At 40.7% G+C, this 21,133-nt stretch overlaps 2 protein-coding genes across 4 annotated transcripts in view; both read left to right on the forward strand.

The window, feature by feature from the left end:
* LOC122563254 (NADH-cytochrome b5 reductase 3-like) overlaps positions 1–8,857 on the forward strand; it is a 37,211-nt gene extending 28,354 nt beyond the window's left edge. Inside the window, exons 8-9 of the mRNA XM_043716893.1 lie at positions 5,731–5,830; positions 7,189–8,857. Of these exons, the coding sequence (XP_043572828.1) occupies positions 5,731–5,830; positions 7,189–7,361 (273 nt within the window). The 3' untranslated portion in view covers positions 7,362–8,857. The remainder of the gene's footprint in view (positions 1–5,730; positions 5,831–7,188) is intronic.
* A 1,143-nt stretch (positions 8,858–10,000) lies between these two features.
* The window catches only part of fance (FA complementation group E), a 22,456-nt gene continuing 11,323 nt past the window's right edge, over positions 10,001–21,133 (forward strand). Inside the window, exons 1-4 of one of the 3 annotated variants that reach the window (XM_043716895.1) lie at positions 10,001–10,118; positions 10,558–10,770; positions 13,040–13,679; positions 20,588–20,632. In XM_043716895.1, the coding sequence (XP_043572830.1) occupies positions 10,105–10,118; positions 10,558–10,770; positions 13,040–13,679; positions 20,588–20,632 (912 nt within the window). In that variant the 5' untranslated portion in view covers positions 10,001–10,104. The other 2 variants (XM_043716897.1, XM_043716896.1) reach the window with 2 other exon arrangements.

The raw sequence follows: 21,133 nt of genomic DNA on the forward strand, positions 1-21,133 counted from the left end.
CCCGGAGGAAACCCACGCAGACACGGGGAGAACGTGCAAACTCCACACAGTCAGTCGCCTGAGGCGGGAATTGAACCCAGGTCTCAGGCGCTGTGAGGCAGCAGTGCTAACCACTGTGCCACCGTGCCGCCCACTGCCACCGTGCCGCCTACTGGGCTGAAAGGTTCGTTTTCAGACGTTTTGTCACGATACTAGGTAACATCTTCAGTGAGCCTCTGAATGAAGCACTGGTGGTGTAGCCTGCTTTCTATTTATGTTTGAGTTTCCTAGGGTTGGTGATGTCATTTCCTGTGGTGACATAATTTTCTCTGGTAATGTCATTTCCTGTTCTTTTTCTCAGGGGGTGGTAAATGGGATCCAAGTCAGTGTTTGTTGAGAGTTCCGGTTGGAATGCCATGCTTCTAGGAATTCTTGTGCGTGTCTGTTCGGCTTGTCCTAGAATGGATGTGTTGTCCTAGTCAAAGTGGTGTCCTTCCTCATCCATGTGTAAGAATACTAGTGAGAGTGGGTCATGTCGTTTTGTGGCTAGTTGATGTTCATGTATCCTAGTGGCTAGTTTTCTGCCTGTTTGTTACAGTTGTTGTGAGGTATTTTGTAAATAACATTAGTTCTGCTTGTTGTCTGTATAGGGGCTTTAAAGTTCATTAGCTGCTGTTTTAGTGTGTTGGTGGGTTTGTGGGCTACTATGATGCCAAGGGGTCACTGAAGATGTTACTGAAGTATGGTGATGAAACATCTGAAAACAAACCTTCCAGCTTTGTGAAGACCAGAATCTCAACCTGAGCCACGAATCTTCAAAAAACTCACTTGGGTGTATCTGGTTCAGACCAGGAGATGTATCCACCTTTGTGTACACTAATATGTCCTATACCACCTCTGTGATATGGACTGTTCCCAAGATAATGAACATTAACTTCCACAAGTCGTCTTGTCTTTCTCCATGGTAAACACAAAGAAATATTCATTGTGTACCTCCCTCATCTCCTGCAGTTTTAGATAGGTCTACTTGAGGGGTCCTATACTCTCTAGTTCTTTTTCCTTTAATATACTTAGAGGACCTCTTTGGATTTACCTTAATCTTCTCAGCCAAGGCTATCTCGTGCTCCCTTTTCGCCCTCCTGATTTCCTCCTTCAGTAAACTCCTGTATTCCCTATATACCTCCAGGGATTCCCTTGATCCCAGCTGCCTGTAGTTGAGCCATGCCTCCTTTTAGTTTTTCTAGCCTCAATATGGTTTGTCATGTGGGGTTCCCTATTCCTGCCAACCTTGCCCTTCATCCCAACAGGAATGTACAGACCTTGAATTTTAGCTATCTCACTTGTAAAAGCTTCCTACTTGCTGGAGGTCCCATTGCCTGCAAACAAACTACTCCAATCAACTCCTGCAAGCTCCTGTCTAATTGCATCAGAATTTGCCTTGCCCCAATTTAGAACCTGAAACTGTGGACCAGTTTTGTCCCTCTCCACAACTATTTTAAAATGAATAGAACAATGGTCAGTGGTTCCAAAGTGCTCCCCTACTGTTGCCTCAGTCACCAGTCCTACCTTATTTCCCAAACGTAGGTGGAGTTTTGCCCCTTCCCTCTATAGGCTGCTTAAGGAAACTTTCCTGAAGGCACTTAACAAATTCCATCCTATCTAAGCCCTTAACACTATGGAAGTTCCAGTCTGTTAGGAAAATTAAAATTCCCTACTACGATAATCCTATTGTTCCTACAAGTCTGCCCAGTCTCCATATTTCTGTTGACTGTTTGGGGGCTTATAGCCAACCCCAAGAACCTCCCCATCCCCATCTCATTTAGCTCCACCTGTGAAGCCTCACTGGGTGATCCTTTAATTATTTCATCTGATTACTGCTGTGATACTCACCTTTAAACACAAGCAACTTGCCTCTCTCTCCACAACCTCTATCCACGTAAAGCACCTGTACCCTGGCACTTTAAGCTGCCAGTCCTGTCCCTCCTTTAGCCATGTTTCTGTAATGGGGCTATAATAATCCCAGTCTCATGTACCTATCCATGCCCTGAGTTCATCAGCCTTACCTGTCAGCTGTCTTGCATTGAAATAGATGCAATTTTATCCAACAGGGCACTTTCACCCCCTTTTTCAAAAACGTATCTACCTCTGCCTTAATATTCAAAGACTCTGCTTCCACCAAAGACACAACTGAGTAGACGATTTCTTATCTTTGTTTTAAATGGGCAACTCTTACTTTTAAACAGTGATCTCCTTTAGTCCATGGTTATCCCATAAAAAGAAATATCCTTTTATCATCTGCTCTGTCCAGACCTCTCAGGATCTTTTGAGTTCAGTCAACACTTGCACATGCGCTTTAGGTATTTTACATGCATCCAAGAGAGCAGGTGGGCAGGCAGGACTTTGTCTCAGTTTCACGGCACCTTCAATACAGCTATCAAGCCAGCCTGGAATAAGGGTTGAACTCCTAGCTTTCTGACTCAGGTGAGAGATAGCTGATCTTCATACAAAGTCTTTTATAAAATTTGAATTACACTGTCTTAAAGGTAGTATGACGTACTGCCTATGAACAGTTGGAAAATTTTGCAGTCATTGGTACTTAGGATTCTAGTGGGCCTGGTTTTAGTGGAAAAAAATTGCCATATTTCCATGCATAAAGTGGAATATTTCTCCTTTGTTTAGACTAGCCACAATAAAAGAAAATCTAGCCATTACAACTTGGTCGCTTTCTACTGAATTGTACTAAAAGTAGTAAATTGGATGAAGACTAACCAAAACAATATTAGGCATAAACTGGGGAATGTAGATTGAGGACAGCAGTTTGAGGGTAAATCCACATCCTTTCATGTGGCAACTTGTTTTGAAGGCCAGTTGACTTTAGTTCAGTACAAACAGTTTTAGATTAGATTAGATTACATTACATTACAGTGTGGAAACAGGCCCTTCGGCCCAACAAGTCCACACCGACCCGCCGAAGCGCAACCCACCCATACCCCTACATTTACCCCTTACCTAACACTACGGGCAATTTAGCACGGGGAGAACGTGCAAACTCCACACAGTCAGTCGCCTGAGACGGGAATTGAACCCGGATCTCTGGCGCTGTGAGGCAGCAGTGCTAACCACTGTGCCACCGTGCTGCCCGTTTCCTGTGAAAATGAAGGATAAGGGAAGATTTGGGAACCTTCGATGAAAGGAGAAATTGTGACCTTAATCAAAAAGGAAAGAGGTAAACATAGCATTTGGAAACTGAAGACTGAGTCCTCAAATACAAATAGGAAATAACTAAACATGGAGTCAGGACTAGAAGAGGCCATGAAATATCCTTGGCAAATGGTTTAAGGGAAATCCTGGGCATTTTATACACATAAAGAACAAGAACGTATCAAGGGAAAGGGCACTCAAACAGAGGAAATTTGTGTGGAGCCAGGGGAAGTAGGTGAGGTCCTTAATGAATACTTTATTTTAAAAATACGAGGACCTAGTGGGATGGTGAATCTAGAGAGAGGTGTTGATATTCTAGGGCATGTCAATATGATAAAGGAGGTGGTGTTGGGTGTTTTTAAAAAGCGTTAAGGTAAACCAGTTTGCATGAGCTGATGGGATCTATCCCCAAATACTGAGGAAGGTGAGGGATGAGTTTGCTGGGACCTTGTATGAAATCTTTGTATTCACTTTAGGCGAGGTCACAGGATTGGAGAATTGCCAATGTTGTTCCTTTGCTTTAGAAAGAAATTGACCCAAGGCTCACCAGCTTGTAGTGAAGTGATTGGAAAAAATTCTTAGGGACAGGATTTATTTACATTTGGAAAAATATGGAATTATTAGCTGTTAGGCAGCATGGCTATATCTCTCAAACTTGATTGAGATTTTTTAAGTGGCAAAGATGGTTTGGGGGCAAGTTGTCTGCATGGACTTTAGCAAGGCCTTTAACAAGGTTCCTCATGGGAGGCTGATACAGAAGGTGAAGGCACATAGGACCCACGGTGAACTGGTAAGATTGATACAGAACGGGCTACTTATAAAAGACAGTAGCGGTGAAAGGGTGTTTTCTGACTGGAGATCTACAACCAATCTGGGACTCTATTTATTTGCATACATATATTTGGGAGGGGAAGGTAAATGGTCTGAGTAAGTTTGCAGACAACACAAAAAGATTAGGGAGCTGTGGATAGGGAGGAGGATTGCCAGAGGAAACAGCAAGAGTCTTTGACAGAGAAACAGCAGATGGAGTTTAATCCAGCCAAATATAAGGATGTAAGGAAGATCGAATGCAGAAGGAAAGTATACAGTAAATGACAGAACCCTTGGAAGCATTAACGTAGAGGGATCTGGATGTTGACAGTTCCTGGAGAGTGGCAACAAGTGGATATGGTGGTCAAAAAGGTGTACTGTATGCTTTCCTTCATTGGTCAGGGCATAGAATGTAAAAATTGACAAGTCATGTTGCAGTTGTATAGAACCTTTAGTTAGGCTTTTTAGTTGGAATTTTGCATGCAGCTCTGGTTGCCATGCTACCAGAAGGATGTAGAGGGTGTAGAAATGGAGGGTATTAGCTATGAGGAGAGATTGGATAAACTCCGTTGAAGGATATAGGGTGACCTGATAGAAGTTTTAAAAATCATGATTGTTATATTTTCCAGGCTAGATACATCGACCACTAGGAGACATAGGTTAAAGAGAAAATCTAAAGGAGATGAGAGGCAAATGTTTTTGTTTAAAAGAGGGTGGTACATGCCTGGAATACACTGCCAAAGGGGATAATAAAAACAGTATTTAAATGTATCATGACAGATGCATGAATAGGCAGGAATTATAGAGATACAGAGGCAAATGGTTATAGAAGAATACAGCGCAGTACAGGCCCTTTGGCCCTCGATGTTGCGCCGATCCAAGCCCACCTAACCTACACTAGCCCACTATCCTCCACATGCCTACCCAATGCCCGCTTAAATGCCCATAAAGAGGGAGAGTCCACCACTGCTACTGGCAGGGCATTCCATGAACTCACGACTCGCTGAGTAAAGAACCTACCCCTAACATCTGTCCTATACCTACCACCCCTTAATTTAAAGCTATGCCCCCTCGTAATAGCTGACTCCATACATGGAAAAAGATTCTCACTGTCGACCCTATCTAAACCCCTAATCATCTTATACACCTCTATCAAGTCACCCCTAAACCTTCTTTTCTATAATGAAAACAACCCCAAGTGCCTCAACCTTTCCTCATACGATCTTTCTACCATACCAGGCAACATCCTGGTAAACCTCCTCTGCACCCGTTCCAGTGCCTCCACATCCTTCCTATAGTATGGCAACCAAAACTGTGTCGGGCACAAGCTTGATGGGCTGAAGGGCCAGTTCCTATATTGTACTGCTCTTTCTTAAAAAAAACTTAAAGAACTACGGATGCTGTAAAATCAGAAACAAGTTGCTGGAAAAGCTCAGCAGGTCTGGCAGCATCTGTGGAGACAAATCAGAGTTAATGTTTCGGATCCGTTGACCCTAAGGAAGGTTTCTGGGTGAACTCTTGGAAGCTCAATGAAAAAGCAAGCCTTAAATTGTGGGGATGGGAATGCAGCCAGGATGATCACATTTCTTTCTCTACCTGCTTTGCTTCTCCTTTTTTGTATTGGATGAACTCCAGCTGTGGGGACTGACAGTCCGGTCACATGTTTTTATTCAAAGTCCCAGAAAATTGTATGGATTGTGGATTCACCAAAATGTTTTGTCAATTTTTCTTTTGCCTCAGACTGAAAAGGACATTCTGCTTCGTGATGACCTGGAGGAAATTCAAGCTCAGTATTCTGACCGCTTTAGGTTGTGGTATACGGTAGATAAGGCTCCAGAAGGTAGATTGTAAACTTTATTTTAGTAGAGTAAATAAAGCAATTTTGCAATGAATTCTTTTTAATATTGATTAATGGAGGGCTTTTTAATTAATGTTCAATTCTGTATTCTTAATTTCACCATAAATAGAATTGGAGCCGTAATATTGTTTAGTTCATTGTTCTTTACAGCTATGTAAATGTATACATTTGGGAGCCAATCATATGAACCTTTGAGATTGTCCTTGACAGACAGTTCTGAAGATTTTTGTCGCCAATTTGCCAAAAGCATTTCCCTGTGGTTGTTCTGTGCTCCAACACTGGTGATTGAAAGTACAAAATACATGTTTTTAGTTTATAGTAGGGAAGGAGAAGGGTGAAGTATAGTTAAAATAGATTCCTTAAAAAAAAAAGAAAGAGCAAGCTAAATGGGTAGTTCTTTGATTCAGTGTAGATTTAGGGTTAATTTCCCTTTGCTACACCAAATGTATACTTTCCAGCATCTGTCACTTTTTTTTCTTCCAAACCCAAGGAGCAGTGAGACTAGCTGAAGTGCTCTGACTGAGGTTAACTAATTTGAAAACATGGATCTAAGCAGCATTGTGATTTACAGAAGAACTGATGTGTGGGAAATGAGGACTAGTATTAAAAGCAGAGGTTGATTACCAATAAATGTTTGTGCAGAGTGACCCATTAGAATACGGGATACCCTGCAAAGTTGTTCACAGCAATTCAAAGCAAAAATATTAAGAAAATTGAATAAATGGAATAGAATGCCTTCACAGACTCAGTGGGCTGAATGGTCTTTGAGAGGCTGAGTTAATACATTAACAATTCTGGTTATAATGGAGATTATTCTGAAGGATAAGTATTTGCTCTAAAATCATCTTTTTGGAAGGATTAATTACAAACAAAAACAGGAATCCCTGCAGAAACTCCCAAGTCTGGCAGCATTTGTGGAGATAAAGTGTTAACATTTTGACTCCAGTGATCCTTTTTCAAAACATCTAATTACAGATTTCCTCCACAATGATCAGAAGTGTTAGCCAGTGCAACAAAAATTAAATTGGGTCAGTTTCAAAATTTCATTTGTCGTTTTTCTTTGTATAGTTATTTTTATTTAACATCTCTCTGGGAGCCTGATTGTTTTCATTTCCCATTCATGGGATATACACATCACAGAGCAGCCCAGCCGATCCCTAATTGCCTTGAGATGATTTAATGTCTAAATCCACTTGACCTTACATTTTCTCTAACAATATCCTGACAAGGTAAATGTCAGCTTCAAATGGGTATTCTTGGCATTGACCTGACATCAATAAAAGCTATGTAATAGCTATCCAAAAAGATCTGTTGTTTAATGCAAATAACTTTTGTTCTAGGCTGGGATTACAGTGAAGGCTTTTTGAATGCCGAAATGATGAAGGAACACCTGCCTCCACCTGGTGATGATGTCTTGATCCTCATGTGTGGTCCACCACCCATGATTCAATTTGCATGCAACCCCAACTTGGACAAGCTCGGATATTCGCAAGGAATGCGTTTTGTTTATTAAGTGTTGAGGTTCCTATATTTAGCTTTGGGGATATGATTTGCAAACTAAGTGGAAATATTTGCACTCAAAACAATGGTGTTTGCCTTATTACTGGTATTAAGAGACATAAACTGGTTTGTATGCATGTTGCATTTAATACTGTCATTCTCTATATCAAGTATGTGTTTGAATCTGTACAAACAACATGTACAATGTATACAGTGCTGTACAGTCATTTAATCTGTCTAGAAAGTTTAAAATTCAGAGCTTCATGTTCAGTGCACCTGGAACCAAATATATGGATTCACTTCTTTTACTAATGGAAACCGTTTAAAGATGTCAGTTTGCTCCATGAAATTTATAAAAATATGTAAAGCAATCAAGAGAGACTGTGGTCACATGCAGGTGGATTTGTTGTACTTTTGAATTCTACCACCTTTATATTTTTAATTTTTTTTATTTGCACTTCATGTATTGTACTAACACTGAAAATGCATGTAAATTAGTGATTCTCTGATGCACCTGTTGGTGACCAAGTGATGCAGCATTCAGGATATGCAACAAATTAATCTTTTACCTTTTTCGCAATTTATCATCTGAATTAAAAATCTATGGGACTGGATGGTGTAATAATAGATGAGCATACTCACTGCTGTGTTGCCCCAAGATTTAAAGGACTGAAAATTTCCTCTGGTACTTTTTTTTAAGTAAAATCAGGCTGGTCGAAACACTCAGGATGATGTTTTGTAAAGAATCTCACAAGCATTTCAGGAGGGTTCTAATTTGAAGCTGAATGTTCAGACACATTTTTGGACTTACGATAAGTTGCAAGCTCATCAAGTTAAATAAGAATGCAAATATCAAACACTGGTAATAGGATCTTCAGTTATTGCAAAGCTAGCTGGATATAGTTCAATAGCAGTAATGGTCTGATTTGAATCTTTCTATTAAGGCTTCACAGAATATATTGTCCTCATTTTAGTGTGCCTGTCCAAATGATAAATAGCCTTGTCTATCTGATTTTATCTAGTCAATGTTTCCCAGTGATCAATTATAACTTTACCTGAAGTATCTGTGCCTTAAGTAATTTAAGTTTTTTTTGTTGAGAAGTTCTTCAAGATGTTCACTGTCAAAGCCTGCATTGCTGCAGGTTTTGTTTTGATCTAACTTATAGTAGCTGTAACGTTTGCTTATTTAAAATACATGCAACTCTCAACTGAGTTTGATTTTCAGGGATCTGGGAACTTCATTTGTTCTGTTGGAGAGACAGTGCCACATTGGAAATTGCTCAGCTAAGAAGAAAATAGTACCCCAAATGGCTTTTAGCAACACTGCATCAAGATCTATCCAATTCTGTGCAAAACAAACAAATCAGCTGCTTCAATCATTAGTTGAAGTATAATTGAATGATACATTTTTGGATTTGTCCTGAATATTCTGTTAGTAAATTTGGAAGATCACTGTTTTTGAGAGTGATGTATGGCACAGAATACAAATAAAATCCTTTTGGTGAATAATTTTGTGTATTGTGATGTCTTAGACCTTCAGTTTTGGAGTTATATTGTTCATACTGAATTTCAATAAGTTTGCTCAAAAGCTCTTAAAAATCACAAGCTGTTTTGCATTTATTTGAGGCAGGTTGTAGAAGTGCAACAAGTAAACATGCAGCACAAACCTTGAGTGAATTTATATACCACCTTTTTAACATTAAACCTATTCCAAGGCTCTTCACAGGAGTGCATGATAAGAAGTCACATGAAATATGGAGAAAATCCTGGAGGGCAACCTAAATCTGTTGGTAGTCAGTCCCATGTTGCAAGATTTGGAGAAATTGAATTATCGATATTGGAGTTCAAGCTTGAAAGGGTAATGAGGCATGTGGCCTTTCGAAAGTGCTTGTCAGCCACTCAGTCATCATCCTGCCTCAGTTTAACCCTCTCGAACCTTTCCATTGAGTTTTGTGAATCAAAATTCAGGTTTTCTTTTGATGTTTCAACCTCTTGTCTGACCCAAATAAAAGTTTGAAATTTGTCCTACTATCCTGAGAAGAAGGACGCAACTTCATTAAAAGTCTATTTGAAGCTGTACCATACACATCAACTACTGCCTTTTTATAGGTCAGGAGTTGGAGGTTGAAGAGAAAGTTCATTTGGAGAAAAAATTGTTTTTGCTTTAAGCACTGTTGCCTGTATGGGCTTAAATTCAATATTGCTGATAATCATTTGCAGCAAAAGGATTTTACTCGGGAAGTTGCCCATTCTGGGAGTTACCTATGTAAACTAACCTTTGTTCACATTGTCACCCATCCCTTCCCTATTAAAAATACTACATTTGTTTTAAAATTGCTACATAATGGAACTCAACCTGGAAATGAGAACAGACTAAATCTTAAACTTTGTTCCCTTTATTCTTAAACCACGTTCACCTTGTAGTTAATAATTACATTATTGGGGGGAGGAGGGTGTTTACTACTGGCACCTTGTTAAACCATGCAGGGGCAGGGGTACCGTCTCCACATGACCTAATTAAAAATCAAACCTGTTGGATTATAACCTGGTGTTCTGTTCAACTTTTGTCCAGCCCAGTCCCTAACACCTGCTCCACGTGGTTACCCGGGGGGTGTGGGAAGAAGCTGCGCTCACCTTGTAGTTACGTGTTTCACCACGGGAGGGCACTGTCGGCAGTTTGTAGTGACACGATTTCACCGTGGAGGGGCGCTGTCACAGACCGGAAGCTTTGTAGGGACCCGCCAAACGCAGCGGAAATGACGATAGTAAGGTTCGAATCAGCCGCGCGGAAGGAAGGGGGAAGAAAGCGAAGTTTCTACCCGGCCAGGGGGGAGTCGAGTGATACCCAGGGGGTGGGGGTGGGTGTGAATGCAGTGGTAAAATATGTGTTTGGAAATTTAAGAAGAGGTGAATGTGAGAGTTAGATGGGGAGGAGGGACATACAGGAACTGAGAGCTGTGATAACAAGACAGGCTGCAGCAACAATAACAGACAGCAAAAAGGAGGGCGTGGCACCATGAAAGGACAGTATTATTCCCAACTAAAGCACAAAGAGAAAGGAAAGTTCCAAACAGGCGTGAGATAAATGTGAAGGTTGCACTGAAGATAAACCCTGGAGGTGGGAGATTGCTGGTGCTACTTCAGATAGAAACTTAAGTGGGAGCTCGTTTTTAAATCAGCACTAACTTTTAATTGCTATTTCTTACAAGGAGCATGAGGGACTATAAAGCGCTGCTGGAACAGTTTGAGAAACCATTCCAAACTCTACTTCACATACTGACCATGGGCATATCAGGAGCTACCAATGCTTTTCATGTTCTACAGCGTATCCAATCAAAGCAGCCTCTCCATTGGAAAACTTTTACAGAGACGTTGTGCCAGCTTGAGCCACTGTTGGAAGGAAAGGAGCAGAACCTTCATCTGTAAGAGCCTTTAATTGTGAACATTTCTGATATTCTGCTATGTTCTCTAAATTGGTAATAAATCTAAATCCACCAAATTCATTTTACTCCAAACTTTGAAGTCTATACACAGATCACTGGACTAAAGTTCAGAATTGATGTAATTTAGGCTCATGCCAGCTGTGCTCACCTGATAACACTCAACTTTTCATTAGAAAGTTGTAGATTCCAGTCCTCTTCCAGAACTTGAGTACAACAACTTGGTCTGAAAGTACAGTATTGAGGGTATGCTACATTGGTAGTAGTGCTGTCTTTTGGACTTTAATTGAGGTCCTGTCTGCTCTCACCAGTGGGTGTGAAAAGAAATTCTATGGTATTATTTTGGGGAGAACTCCCAAGTTTACTTCAGTGTCCTGGACAATATTTATCCCACAGTCAACATCCCAGAGACAGATTGTGATTGTTGGCACATTGCTGTCTGTGATTTGCTGTATACTGTATATAAAGGTTGCTGTGTTTCCGTGATTGCATTTTGGGAATGCATTGTAATGTCCGGTAGTTGTGGATTTATAAATGTGAGCTTTTTTAACATTTCCAACATTACTGTTAAATATACAGATTTTTTTAGTGTGTCTTTGAATGAAGACTATATCTATTCCCTCAGATGGTTGTGAAAGACTGTGTGACAGTGAAGAGTAGGGTCTTTTAAAATATAAATATTTTATATATATATTCTTCACCCAGGCACCACTAAAAACATTTATCGCACCTGCTTTGTGGCCATGAATTCTGCATTCAGCCAGTGACTACAGTTTGAAATTGCCTTTTCCTTAAGTACTTTGAGATGTTGTGACAATGTGAAAAGTAGCACATGTGCAAGCTATTCCCTAATTTCATGATTTGAGGGTCATAATTTTTGTCTTTATTCTTTTTCTGTACTTTTCTCTATCCCATTGACCCAACGGTGAAGAAACCAATAAATGTATCTTGTGACACTTGCTCACTCCTTGATTTGGAAACACTGTCCCTCCTGTCAAATTATTCCTTGTGATTTTCTATTTGCATTAAGTTGTGAACAGGATTTAAGAATTCTGCAATAGAGTAAGTAAATGGGCAGAAATTTAGGATTTGGAGTAAATTGTGGGAAAGTGCAAGCTTGTCCCTTTTCACAGGAAGAATAGCAAAGTAGCACATTATTTAAATAGAGAAAGATTGGAGAACTCTGATGTGCAGAGGGACAGGATGTTCTGGTACGTGAATCGCAAAACATTAACATCCAGGTACAGCAAATAATTAGGAAAACAAATGGAGTTGGGAAGCAAGTTAATGCGTAGGACCTTAAAGCGATCTCAGGATTGCTATCACTGCCACGTGCTACTCAGAGTAGAAATAGCAGGGTATCAGATTAACTTGTGGCTGGAGATATGGTATAACTGGTAGGATTTCAGATTCCTAGGCATTTCAGTTCTGGTGAAGGTGGGACCAGGACAAGCTGGATGGGTTGCACCATCTCTGGAGTGGAACTGATGTCCCAGGAGGGAGTATTTGCTAGTGGTGGGAGAGTTTAAACTGAAATGGCAGGGGTTTGGAACCGCTACAGAATGATAGAAGAGAGGGAAACAAGGGTACAAGCGTCAGAAAGAATGGGAAATAAGAAACAAGATAAGCAGAGAATTCAAGGGCGAGACTCAAACAGTTAATGTTAAAAAGACAAACCTTAAGATCTTATGAGTTCAGCTGTAGAGCGTTCACAATGAAGTGGATGAATTAGCTGCAGAAATAAAAATAGACAGGTATGATATAGTCGGTACTCTGGAGCCATGCATATGGGGTGATGAGGGATGGGGAATGAATATCCAGGGATAATCTGTTTTTAGGAAGGACAAAGAGGAAAAGGAGGTAGGATAACATTGCTGGTGAAAGAGAATATTAATGCAGTCCTGAGGAAGGATATTAGCTGCCGAGTCTCCCCATCTTCTTTGCTTATCATATTTGGTGTATAATCGTATATAAATAGAGTATTAAATATTATTTGGGATGTGTATTAATAATTGGGATATGTTTTATGATCACTTTTGTCCTCAACTGTGTTGCTCAGGCAATAAATCATGTGAACAAATTGAAGGATTTGAGATAAATTGTGGTCACAATAATGTAACTCTCAGCTGTCTTCTAAACAATGTATTCTGCACTCTGTTCTGCTACCCTGATGCCCTTTGTATGGTACATATCTCGGTACATGTGACAACAATAAATCAAACTCATTGTTTTATTGTTTGTTCTTTTTTAGAAAACCATTGTTTTATCTTTTACCAGCGATGGTCAGAAGAAATCTTCTATCATTTCTTCATCTGGGGAATGCTGTTATACCTAAAGACTGTCTGTATCATCTCATTGTCCAGTTGAGGCAAAACTCACATACTGATCTGTGGACGCAGAAATTACTTGATATTCTAGAGCAGGATGTAGAGGGTGGAATAAGACATTTGGAGGGATCTGTTTCACAAACGCAGCAATTGAAATCTCTCTGTCAAAAATTAGTGGGGTTTTCTGAAGAGCGCTCAGATTCTGAGAAAAGATTAGGGTGGTACTTCAGTGAACGGAAGAATGAATCCTCTGAAGGTACAGCAGACAAGCTGGTGTTAACGCAGAACCCTAAAAAACGGAAAAACTCCATGGAAGATGTGTTTCACTTGGATGATGGTGAGCGAAATACAATGAAGAAAATCAAATTGTCGGAGGACATTTCCTGTTTGGAGCCCTGTAATGGCAACGAGAAGCAAGATATCACCACAAGGCCTGGGACCTTATCCCTGGAAAGTGTGCAAGTTGTCTGTCCACAGGCGCAAAGCCGGTTGGATATCAGTGAGGTGGAACAGAAATCACCTCCAAGCACACACACGAGTCTTAATTTGCCAGAACATGTTAAGGTACAGATCAGCTTCATTCAAATCTATGTTTGACAGAACATGTTCAATATGAGTTTGATCATCCTTTGATATGCTTGTTATCTTCCAATGCCTTTTAAGATTGGTTTCTTTAATTAACTTAGATTATTTGCATTTTGGAAAGTTTTTTTTTCAGGCATATATGCATAGGCTTGGAAATGGTTTGTAATATGTGGATGAACCCAAGTTATCACTTTGATGTACTCAATAGAAAGGAAGGCCAGGTGAGCAACACGGGAGGGAGATCAAGAGGTTGGAGGAGTAATCCCAAAGCTCCATCCTATACATCCACTTCCTGAGCTTTGTGCTATCAGCTGATACAATGACAAAACTCTCAACTGAACCAGAATATTTTACATCCAAGCAGCAGTTGAGGACGTTTCGGCTGCACTTCACAGCAGTACTGAGGGAATACTGCAGTATCAGAGGTGTCTTTTGAGTGAGATGGTTAACTAAGACCCGATCTCCCCGTAGTTTCTTCAGTCCTATATCTAATCGACAGCGCCATGTTACCACCATGGGTAAGACAAGAGACGGGTTCCAAATCCATTTCTTAGAATCAGCGTGGAAACAGACCCTTCAGCCCAACATGTCCACACCAAACCTCTGAACAGAGTAACCAACCCAGACCCATTCCTCTACCCTATATTTCCCCTGACAAATGCACATAACCTACACATCCCTGAACACTATGGGCAATTTAGCATGGCCAATTCACCTAAGCTGCACATTTTTGGATTGTGGGAGGAAACCTATGTAAATGTGGGGAGAACATCCAAACTCCGTGAGGCTGGAATCGAGCCCAGGTCCCTAGCACTGTGAGGCAGCAATGCTAACCACTGAGCCAGCGTGAAGCTCTTCTTAATTTTTGTTCTGCCTTCAGTCCCTGATATACTTAGTGTTCTGATGAATGAGGTTTTCCTCCAATCATAAATTCAGGGGATGCACAACATGGAAACAAACCCTTTGCTCCAACTCGTCCATGCCAACCAGGTATCTTAAATCCTAGTCCCATTTGCCATCATTTGGCCCCTATTCCTCTAAACCTTTCCTATTCATATACCCATCCAGATGCCTTTTAAATGTTGTGATTGTACCAGCCTCCACCACTTCCTCTGGCAGCTCATTCCATACGGCAAGGTGAAAGTGGGTACTGCAGATGCTGTAGATCAGAGTCAAGATTAGAGTGGCGCTGGAAACGCACAGCAGCTCAGGCAGCATCCAAGGAGCAGGAAAATCGATATTTTGGGCAAAAGCCCTTCATCAGGAAATCCATTCCATACACACACCACCCTCCATGCAAAAAAGGCTGCCCGTTAGGTCCCTTTTAAATCTTTCCCCTTTCACATTAAACCTATGTTCTCTCGTTTTGGACTCCCATACCCTGGGCAAACACCTTGACTATTCATCCTATCCATGCTCCTCATGATTTTATAAACTTCCAGAAGATCACCCCTCAGCCTCTGATGCCCTTGGGGAAAACAGCCCCAGCCTATTCAGCCTCTCCCTATAGCTCAAACCCTCCAATCATGGCAACATCTTTGCTAATCTTTTCTGAACTCTTTCAAGTTACACAATATCCTTCCTGTGATAGGGAGACCAGAACTGAATGCAGTATTCCAAAAGTGACTTGACCAATGTTCTGTATAGCTGCACCATATCCTCCAACTCCTGTACTCAATACTCTAACCAATAAAGGAAAGCATACCAAACAGCGCCTTCACTATCCTGTCCATCTGCAATTCCACTTTCAAGGAACTATGAACCTGCACTCCAAGGTCTCTTGGTTCAGCAAAACTCCCCAGGACCTTACCATTAAGTGTGTGAGTCCTGCCCTGATTTGCCTTTCGGAAGATGCTCAACTACTTTTCTGACTTGTCCCAAAATATTCACTCTCCTGAACAGGCCTAAAGCTTACTTTTACTTGGCCCTCGTTTTGGTGAGGCAAATTGTTGGTTCTGTCTGAGTGTTTACTCAGGCTGCCTACTGTTTCAGTGTTTAGCCTGTCACTCACTCCAGCAACATTTTCTGCCCTTCACAGTACTTTTCCTGTACCTTCTGGATTCCTGGTCCAACTCCAGCTCCCATCCCAGCAATTTTCAGGCTTCTTGCAGGGCATTACAATGTTATTTCCCCTTCTGAAAAATACCTTCCTGTTTGCACTGTTTGGCTCCTGGACAAGATTACAGAAGTTATAGTACATACTGTCTGGGGACCAGTAACTTGACAAGTTTTTGGGTTCTCAAACTTTGTCTGAGAGTATAAATCCACAAGTTTCCATGATTTTTGAACAAACAAAAATAAGCTTCACTGTGTAGAATTAGTCATCGAGTCATACAGAAACAGACTCCTTAGCCCAGATCATCCAAGTCGACCTGGTTTCCTAATGTGAACTAGACCCATTTGTCTGCGTTTGGCCCATATCCCTCTCTACCTTTCCTAACAATGTATCTGTCCAAATGTCTTTTAAATGTTGTAATTGTACTCGCCTCTCCACTTCCTCTGGCAGGCAAAAGTGAGGACCACAGATGCTGGAGATTAGAGTCGATAATGTGGTGCTGGAAAAGCACAGCAGGTCAGGCAGCATCCTTTCTCCCAGCTCTACACCCCTCCCATTTATCTCACCATCCACTCGGCTCATAGCCTCATTCCTGATGAAGGGCTTTTGCCCGAAACATCAGTTCTCCTGCTCAGGTGCAGCCTGACCTGCTGTGCTTTTCCAGCACCACACTGTCAACTTCCTCTGGCAGCTCATTCCATATGTGCACCACCATCTGGATGAAAAACCTGCCCCTCGGGTCTCTTTTAAATCTATGCCCCTCATGACTTTATAAACCTCTATAAGGTCACAAACAGTGAAGAGTCCATATTACAGAAGAGGTGGCGTTACAGGGGAAAAGTCCCAGCCTGATAAGCTGCTCCTTATAGTTCAACCCCCCCCCCCAGTCTCGTTAATATCTCTGTAAATCTTTTTTGCACCTATTGCATTTTAATAACATCCTTCTTACTGTCTCATAACCAGAATTGTACACAGTAGTCCAAATGTGGCCTTATCAATGTCTTCTTTTGACGTAAAATGACATCCCAAATCCTGTATTCAGTGCTCTGACCGATTAAGGCAAGGGTGCCAAATGCCTTCTTCCCCACCCTGCCTTCCTGTGGCGCCACTTTCAAGTAACTGTGTACCTGCATCCTTGTTTGACAACAGGGCCCTACCATTAACTTGGTTTGTCTTCACAAACACAACACCTCGCATTAATCTAAATTAAACTCGATCTGCCATTCCTTGGCCAACTGTCCCAGTTGATCAAGATCCCATTGTAAGCTTCTTCACTGTCCACTGTACCACCAATTTTAGTGTCATCTGCAAACTTACTAACCATGCCTGCTATATTCTCATCCAAATTGTTTATATAAATGACAAACAACAGTGGACCCAGCACCAATCCTTGTGGCACAGTGCTTGTCACCGTGGTGTCGATGATACAAATATAGTTGCTCAGGGGTATTGCAAATTCTTCCCTAGCTTTCCACAATGTCCTGGGATACACTTGACCAGGTCCCAGGGATGTATCTACCTTTGTGTTTTAAGACCTCCAACACTTCCTCTTCTGTAATGTGGACTCTTTTCAAGACATTGCTATTCATTTTCCTAAGTTTCCTAGCTTTCATGTCTTTTTCCGCAATAAATACTGACAGAAAATATTCTTTTAGGATCTCATCTGTCTCAGGTGGTTCCTTGTTGTTCTTTAAGGGCCGTATTCTCCTGCTAGTTACTCTTTCGTCCTTAATACAGAACGACCTCGATTATCCAAATGAGATGGATGGGGGAGTCATTTTGTTCGGATTACTGATTGTTTGGATAACTGATCTGATCGTAAACAATGGAAGTGTAAATGGAACCCCATGAACAAACCCTCAGCCAGCAGCGCCAACATGTGTTACAACAGTCAACTTGATCAAATCGAAAGACACTCTGGGACGAAGTGGGGTTGTCTTTTCTGTAGTTTTATGTGGGTTCTCAAATGTGTGCCTGGGTTTCTGTCAGTGTTTCTGCTTAGAGCTGCGCTCATTCAGGTCATTGGGTGAGGTACTCAGGCCTAGAACTGATTGTCCAAAATAGTCAAACCCAAACCTTGGATTATAGTTAAAGTACAAGGGAAAAAAAGCTGCATGTAAGTCTGTAAATGTACTTCCTGAAACTTTCTGCTTTGTATGACAGGGAGAGAATAAGACAGAAAGAAGGAGACAGAGAGAAAGGGGGCAGAGACAATGTGTGTGAGAGAGAGAGAATGAGACAGAAGGGCAGTGAGGAAAGAATGGTAGAAAGGAAAGTAAGAAAATAAATGGCAGAGGCAGAGCAGGAGAGAAGTTGGAGTTTCTGTAAGTAGTGACAGAGTCCGGTTTCCAATCTCAAACTTTAGGATCTTGAGATCTTGTTCGGATAATCTGAAATTCAGATAACCGAGATTGTTCTGTATACTTGTAAAATCTCTTTGGATTATTCTTAACCTTATCTGCCAGAGCTGTCTCATGTCCCAGGGATGCACAACTGTCCTATGAGGAAATATTTGTTCAATTAGGCCTGTATTCACAAGAGGGGAAATCTGGTTGAAATGTAAAACATTCTAACGAGTGAACAGACTGTATTGCAGAAAACTGTCTTAGGATATGGGGTGAGCCATTTAGGACTGAGATAAGGAAAACTCTTCACTCAAAGGGTAATGAACCTGTGGAATTATCTGTCACAGAAGGCTGTGGAGGCCAAGCCACATTGATGAAAGAAAGCTAGATAAAAGTTTAGATGTTGAAGGTATCACGGAGTATAGGGAGAAAGTGAGAATATGATGTCGATGTAGAGAATTAGCCATGATTACACCAGATTTGGGAGCAGTCTGGAAGGGCCGTAGTTTCTAATCTTAAAATAGCAAATTTTAACAGATTAGACCACCCCTAGTGGGGCACTGCAACAGAAATCAGATCAAACGGTTAACAGAAACTTATAGACATATGCTGACCATTCATGCTAATAACTGTTTCTGGGGTCTGTTCCAAATAACTCCCTCTTTCTCAATCTGGAAAAGCCAATCCCTCATATCTCTCTAAAACAGATGTGGGTAGCCCTGACAAAATTTAGTTATGGCCCATCATTGTCTCCCACTAAGTTTTGCCTTCACTTTCAGTATTCTTAGTAGCTTCCAAACCCAATGGGATAGCCATTTCCACTCGTTAATAAGTGGCATTTAACTGTCCACTAAAACATCTTCTAAAACTGCTCCCCATTTGCAGTCTAATCTTCATCTGTTTCCGTTGTAATTTAAGAAACAAGAACAAGTTCAGACTCTTCCTGTCATTGTCTTTTATATGCATTGAGAATTTCTAAGAACGTGAAGAATGATTTATAAATACAAATTTTTTAATTTATTGATTTCAATATTTAATAAGCTCTGAACTACTTTGCATATTTTAAAAGGCATGATAAATATATAGGTTTGTTCTATATTAAAATGTTTACATTCACAGTTGTGAAATAGTGACACTGATGAAATGTTCACTGGTCCTTTATCTACAGATTATCTACAAGCGGAATATGCGTTGCTACTTAACAACAGTTTGTGTTTATAAAGTGCATTTAATATATTGACACCTCTGAAGTTGCCTGATCCCAAACAAATTTCATACTAGCTGCTTATTTGTACCTACCCCACTCAACTCCAAGCTTTCAACCCTGCTGAACCACCAGGCTGCAATCCACTCGCTACTATTAATGGTCTCCAGTCAACCTCTCTGTAATCTCGACATACCACATTAGATGTAATGATAATCAATTTGGGGTGCTTTTTGTTGTCAAAGCCACATGTTCAGCTCCTTTGCCTCATACACTGTCACCTCTCACTTCTCTTGATGCTTCTGCTCAGTAACCCTCCACGTTATTCGCTCAAAACCTGTTCTGTTGAAACTTAACAGTCAAAAACTGTAACCTGTGGAAATGTCGCAGAATTAGTAAAAGTAGGATACTCCAGTAGAAGTAGAATACTGTAGATGCTGGAAATGTGAAATAGAAGCAGAAAGCATTGGAAAAACTCAGTAGGTCTGGCAACATCTGTGAACAGGAAACTGCAGTTCCGAAGAGTCTTTAGATTCAAATGTTAACTCTGTTTTCTCTCCACAGAGCCTGTAAGGCCTGAATTTCTTCGGCATTCTTTGCAGAATTCCTTGACAGGTTTGCAGGAGTCTCGATTCGCAAAGACCAGTAAATCTTGTCCCAGGTTTTCCTTTTGTCTTTTCAGAGTGACAAAGCATATAAAGCAATCACTGATATTAAACATAAACCTTCCCCAACCTGACCCTAAGTAAAATAATTAGCATTGACCTCCACAATCGGTGATCAGAAGGATAGTTTTAAGTGTGGAGAAAGATTTGGATTGTTGCAATTACAATTAAACTTTGATTCTTCCATATAAACAAGTTATAGCCGTATTGATACTTCACCCTTCTTAAATTAGTAATACTGTGATGCCTTATTGCATTGAATTCAATCGATAATGTTCTGCTATCGTTTTTCCTCCAGAAGCAGCATTGTCAGCACTCTTAGCTTGTTAGAACTAACATTGCTAAATAATATATTTATTAACTGCACTCAAAGGAGATTAACTGAATAATCATAAACTGAAAACATTAAACCATTATGTAAATGTAAGATACATAATCATATGTAAAAAAGTGAGTAGTAATATTGAGGGAAAGAGAGACTGGGAAACAGTAAAATCAAATAAAGCCCATTTAAAGCCATGGGCGGTTATTAGATGAATATTTATTGGAACAAGCCATTTGGTTACATGTTTAAGTTTCTAAACCTGTCATTCATATACAAACTTTTTTGCTTTAAGGCTTGTATACCCAGCCTGAGGGATCTGTTTGGGGCTGAATCAGATGTAAGTGTTTTTAAAAATTTTTATGTCTACTTAAAGCAATATTCCTCCTGGAGGAGGTTTATACTCAAAATGTAGAAATAAATTTTCAATAGTCTTCTGATTTATTGGAAATTTGCAGCAGTGCTTTTACTTAATGGTCTGAGAAGTGGCAGATGGAGTTTAATTCAGATAAATGCGAGGTGCTGCATTTTGGGAAAGCAAATCTTAGCGGGGCTTATACACTTAATGGTAAGGTCCTAGGGAGTGCTGCTGAACAAAGAGACCTTAGAGTTCAGGTTCATAGCTCCTTGAAAGTGGAGTCGCAGGGTGATAGAATAGTGAAGAAGGCGTTTGGTATGCTTTCCTTTATTGGTCAGAGTATTGAGTACAGGAGTTGGGAGGTCATGTTGCGGCTGTACAGGCCACTGTTGGAATATGGCGTGCAATCCTGATCTCCGTCCTATCGGAAAGATGTGAAACTTGAAAGGGTTCAGAAAAGATTTACAAGGATGTTGCCAGGGT

Source organism: Chiloscyllium plagiosum, chromosome 26 (assembly GCF_004010195.1).
Source record: "Chiloscyllium plagiosum isolate BGI_BamShark_2017 chromosome 26, ASM401019v2, whole genome shotgun sequence".
Classification (NCBI taxonomy): Eukaryota; Metazoa; Chordata; class Chondrichthyes; order Orectolobiformes; family Hemiscylliidae; genus Chiloscyllium; species Chiloscyllium plagiosum.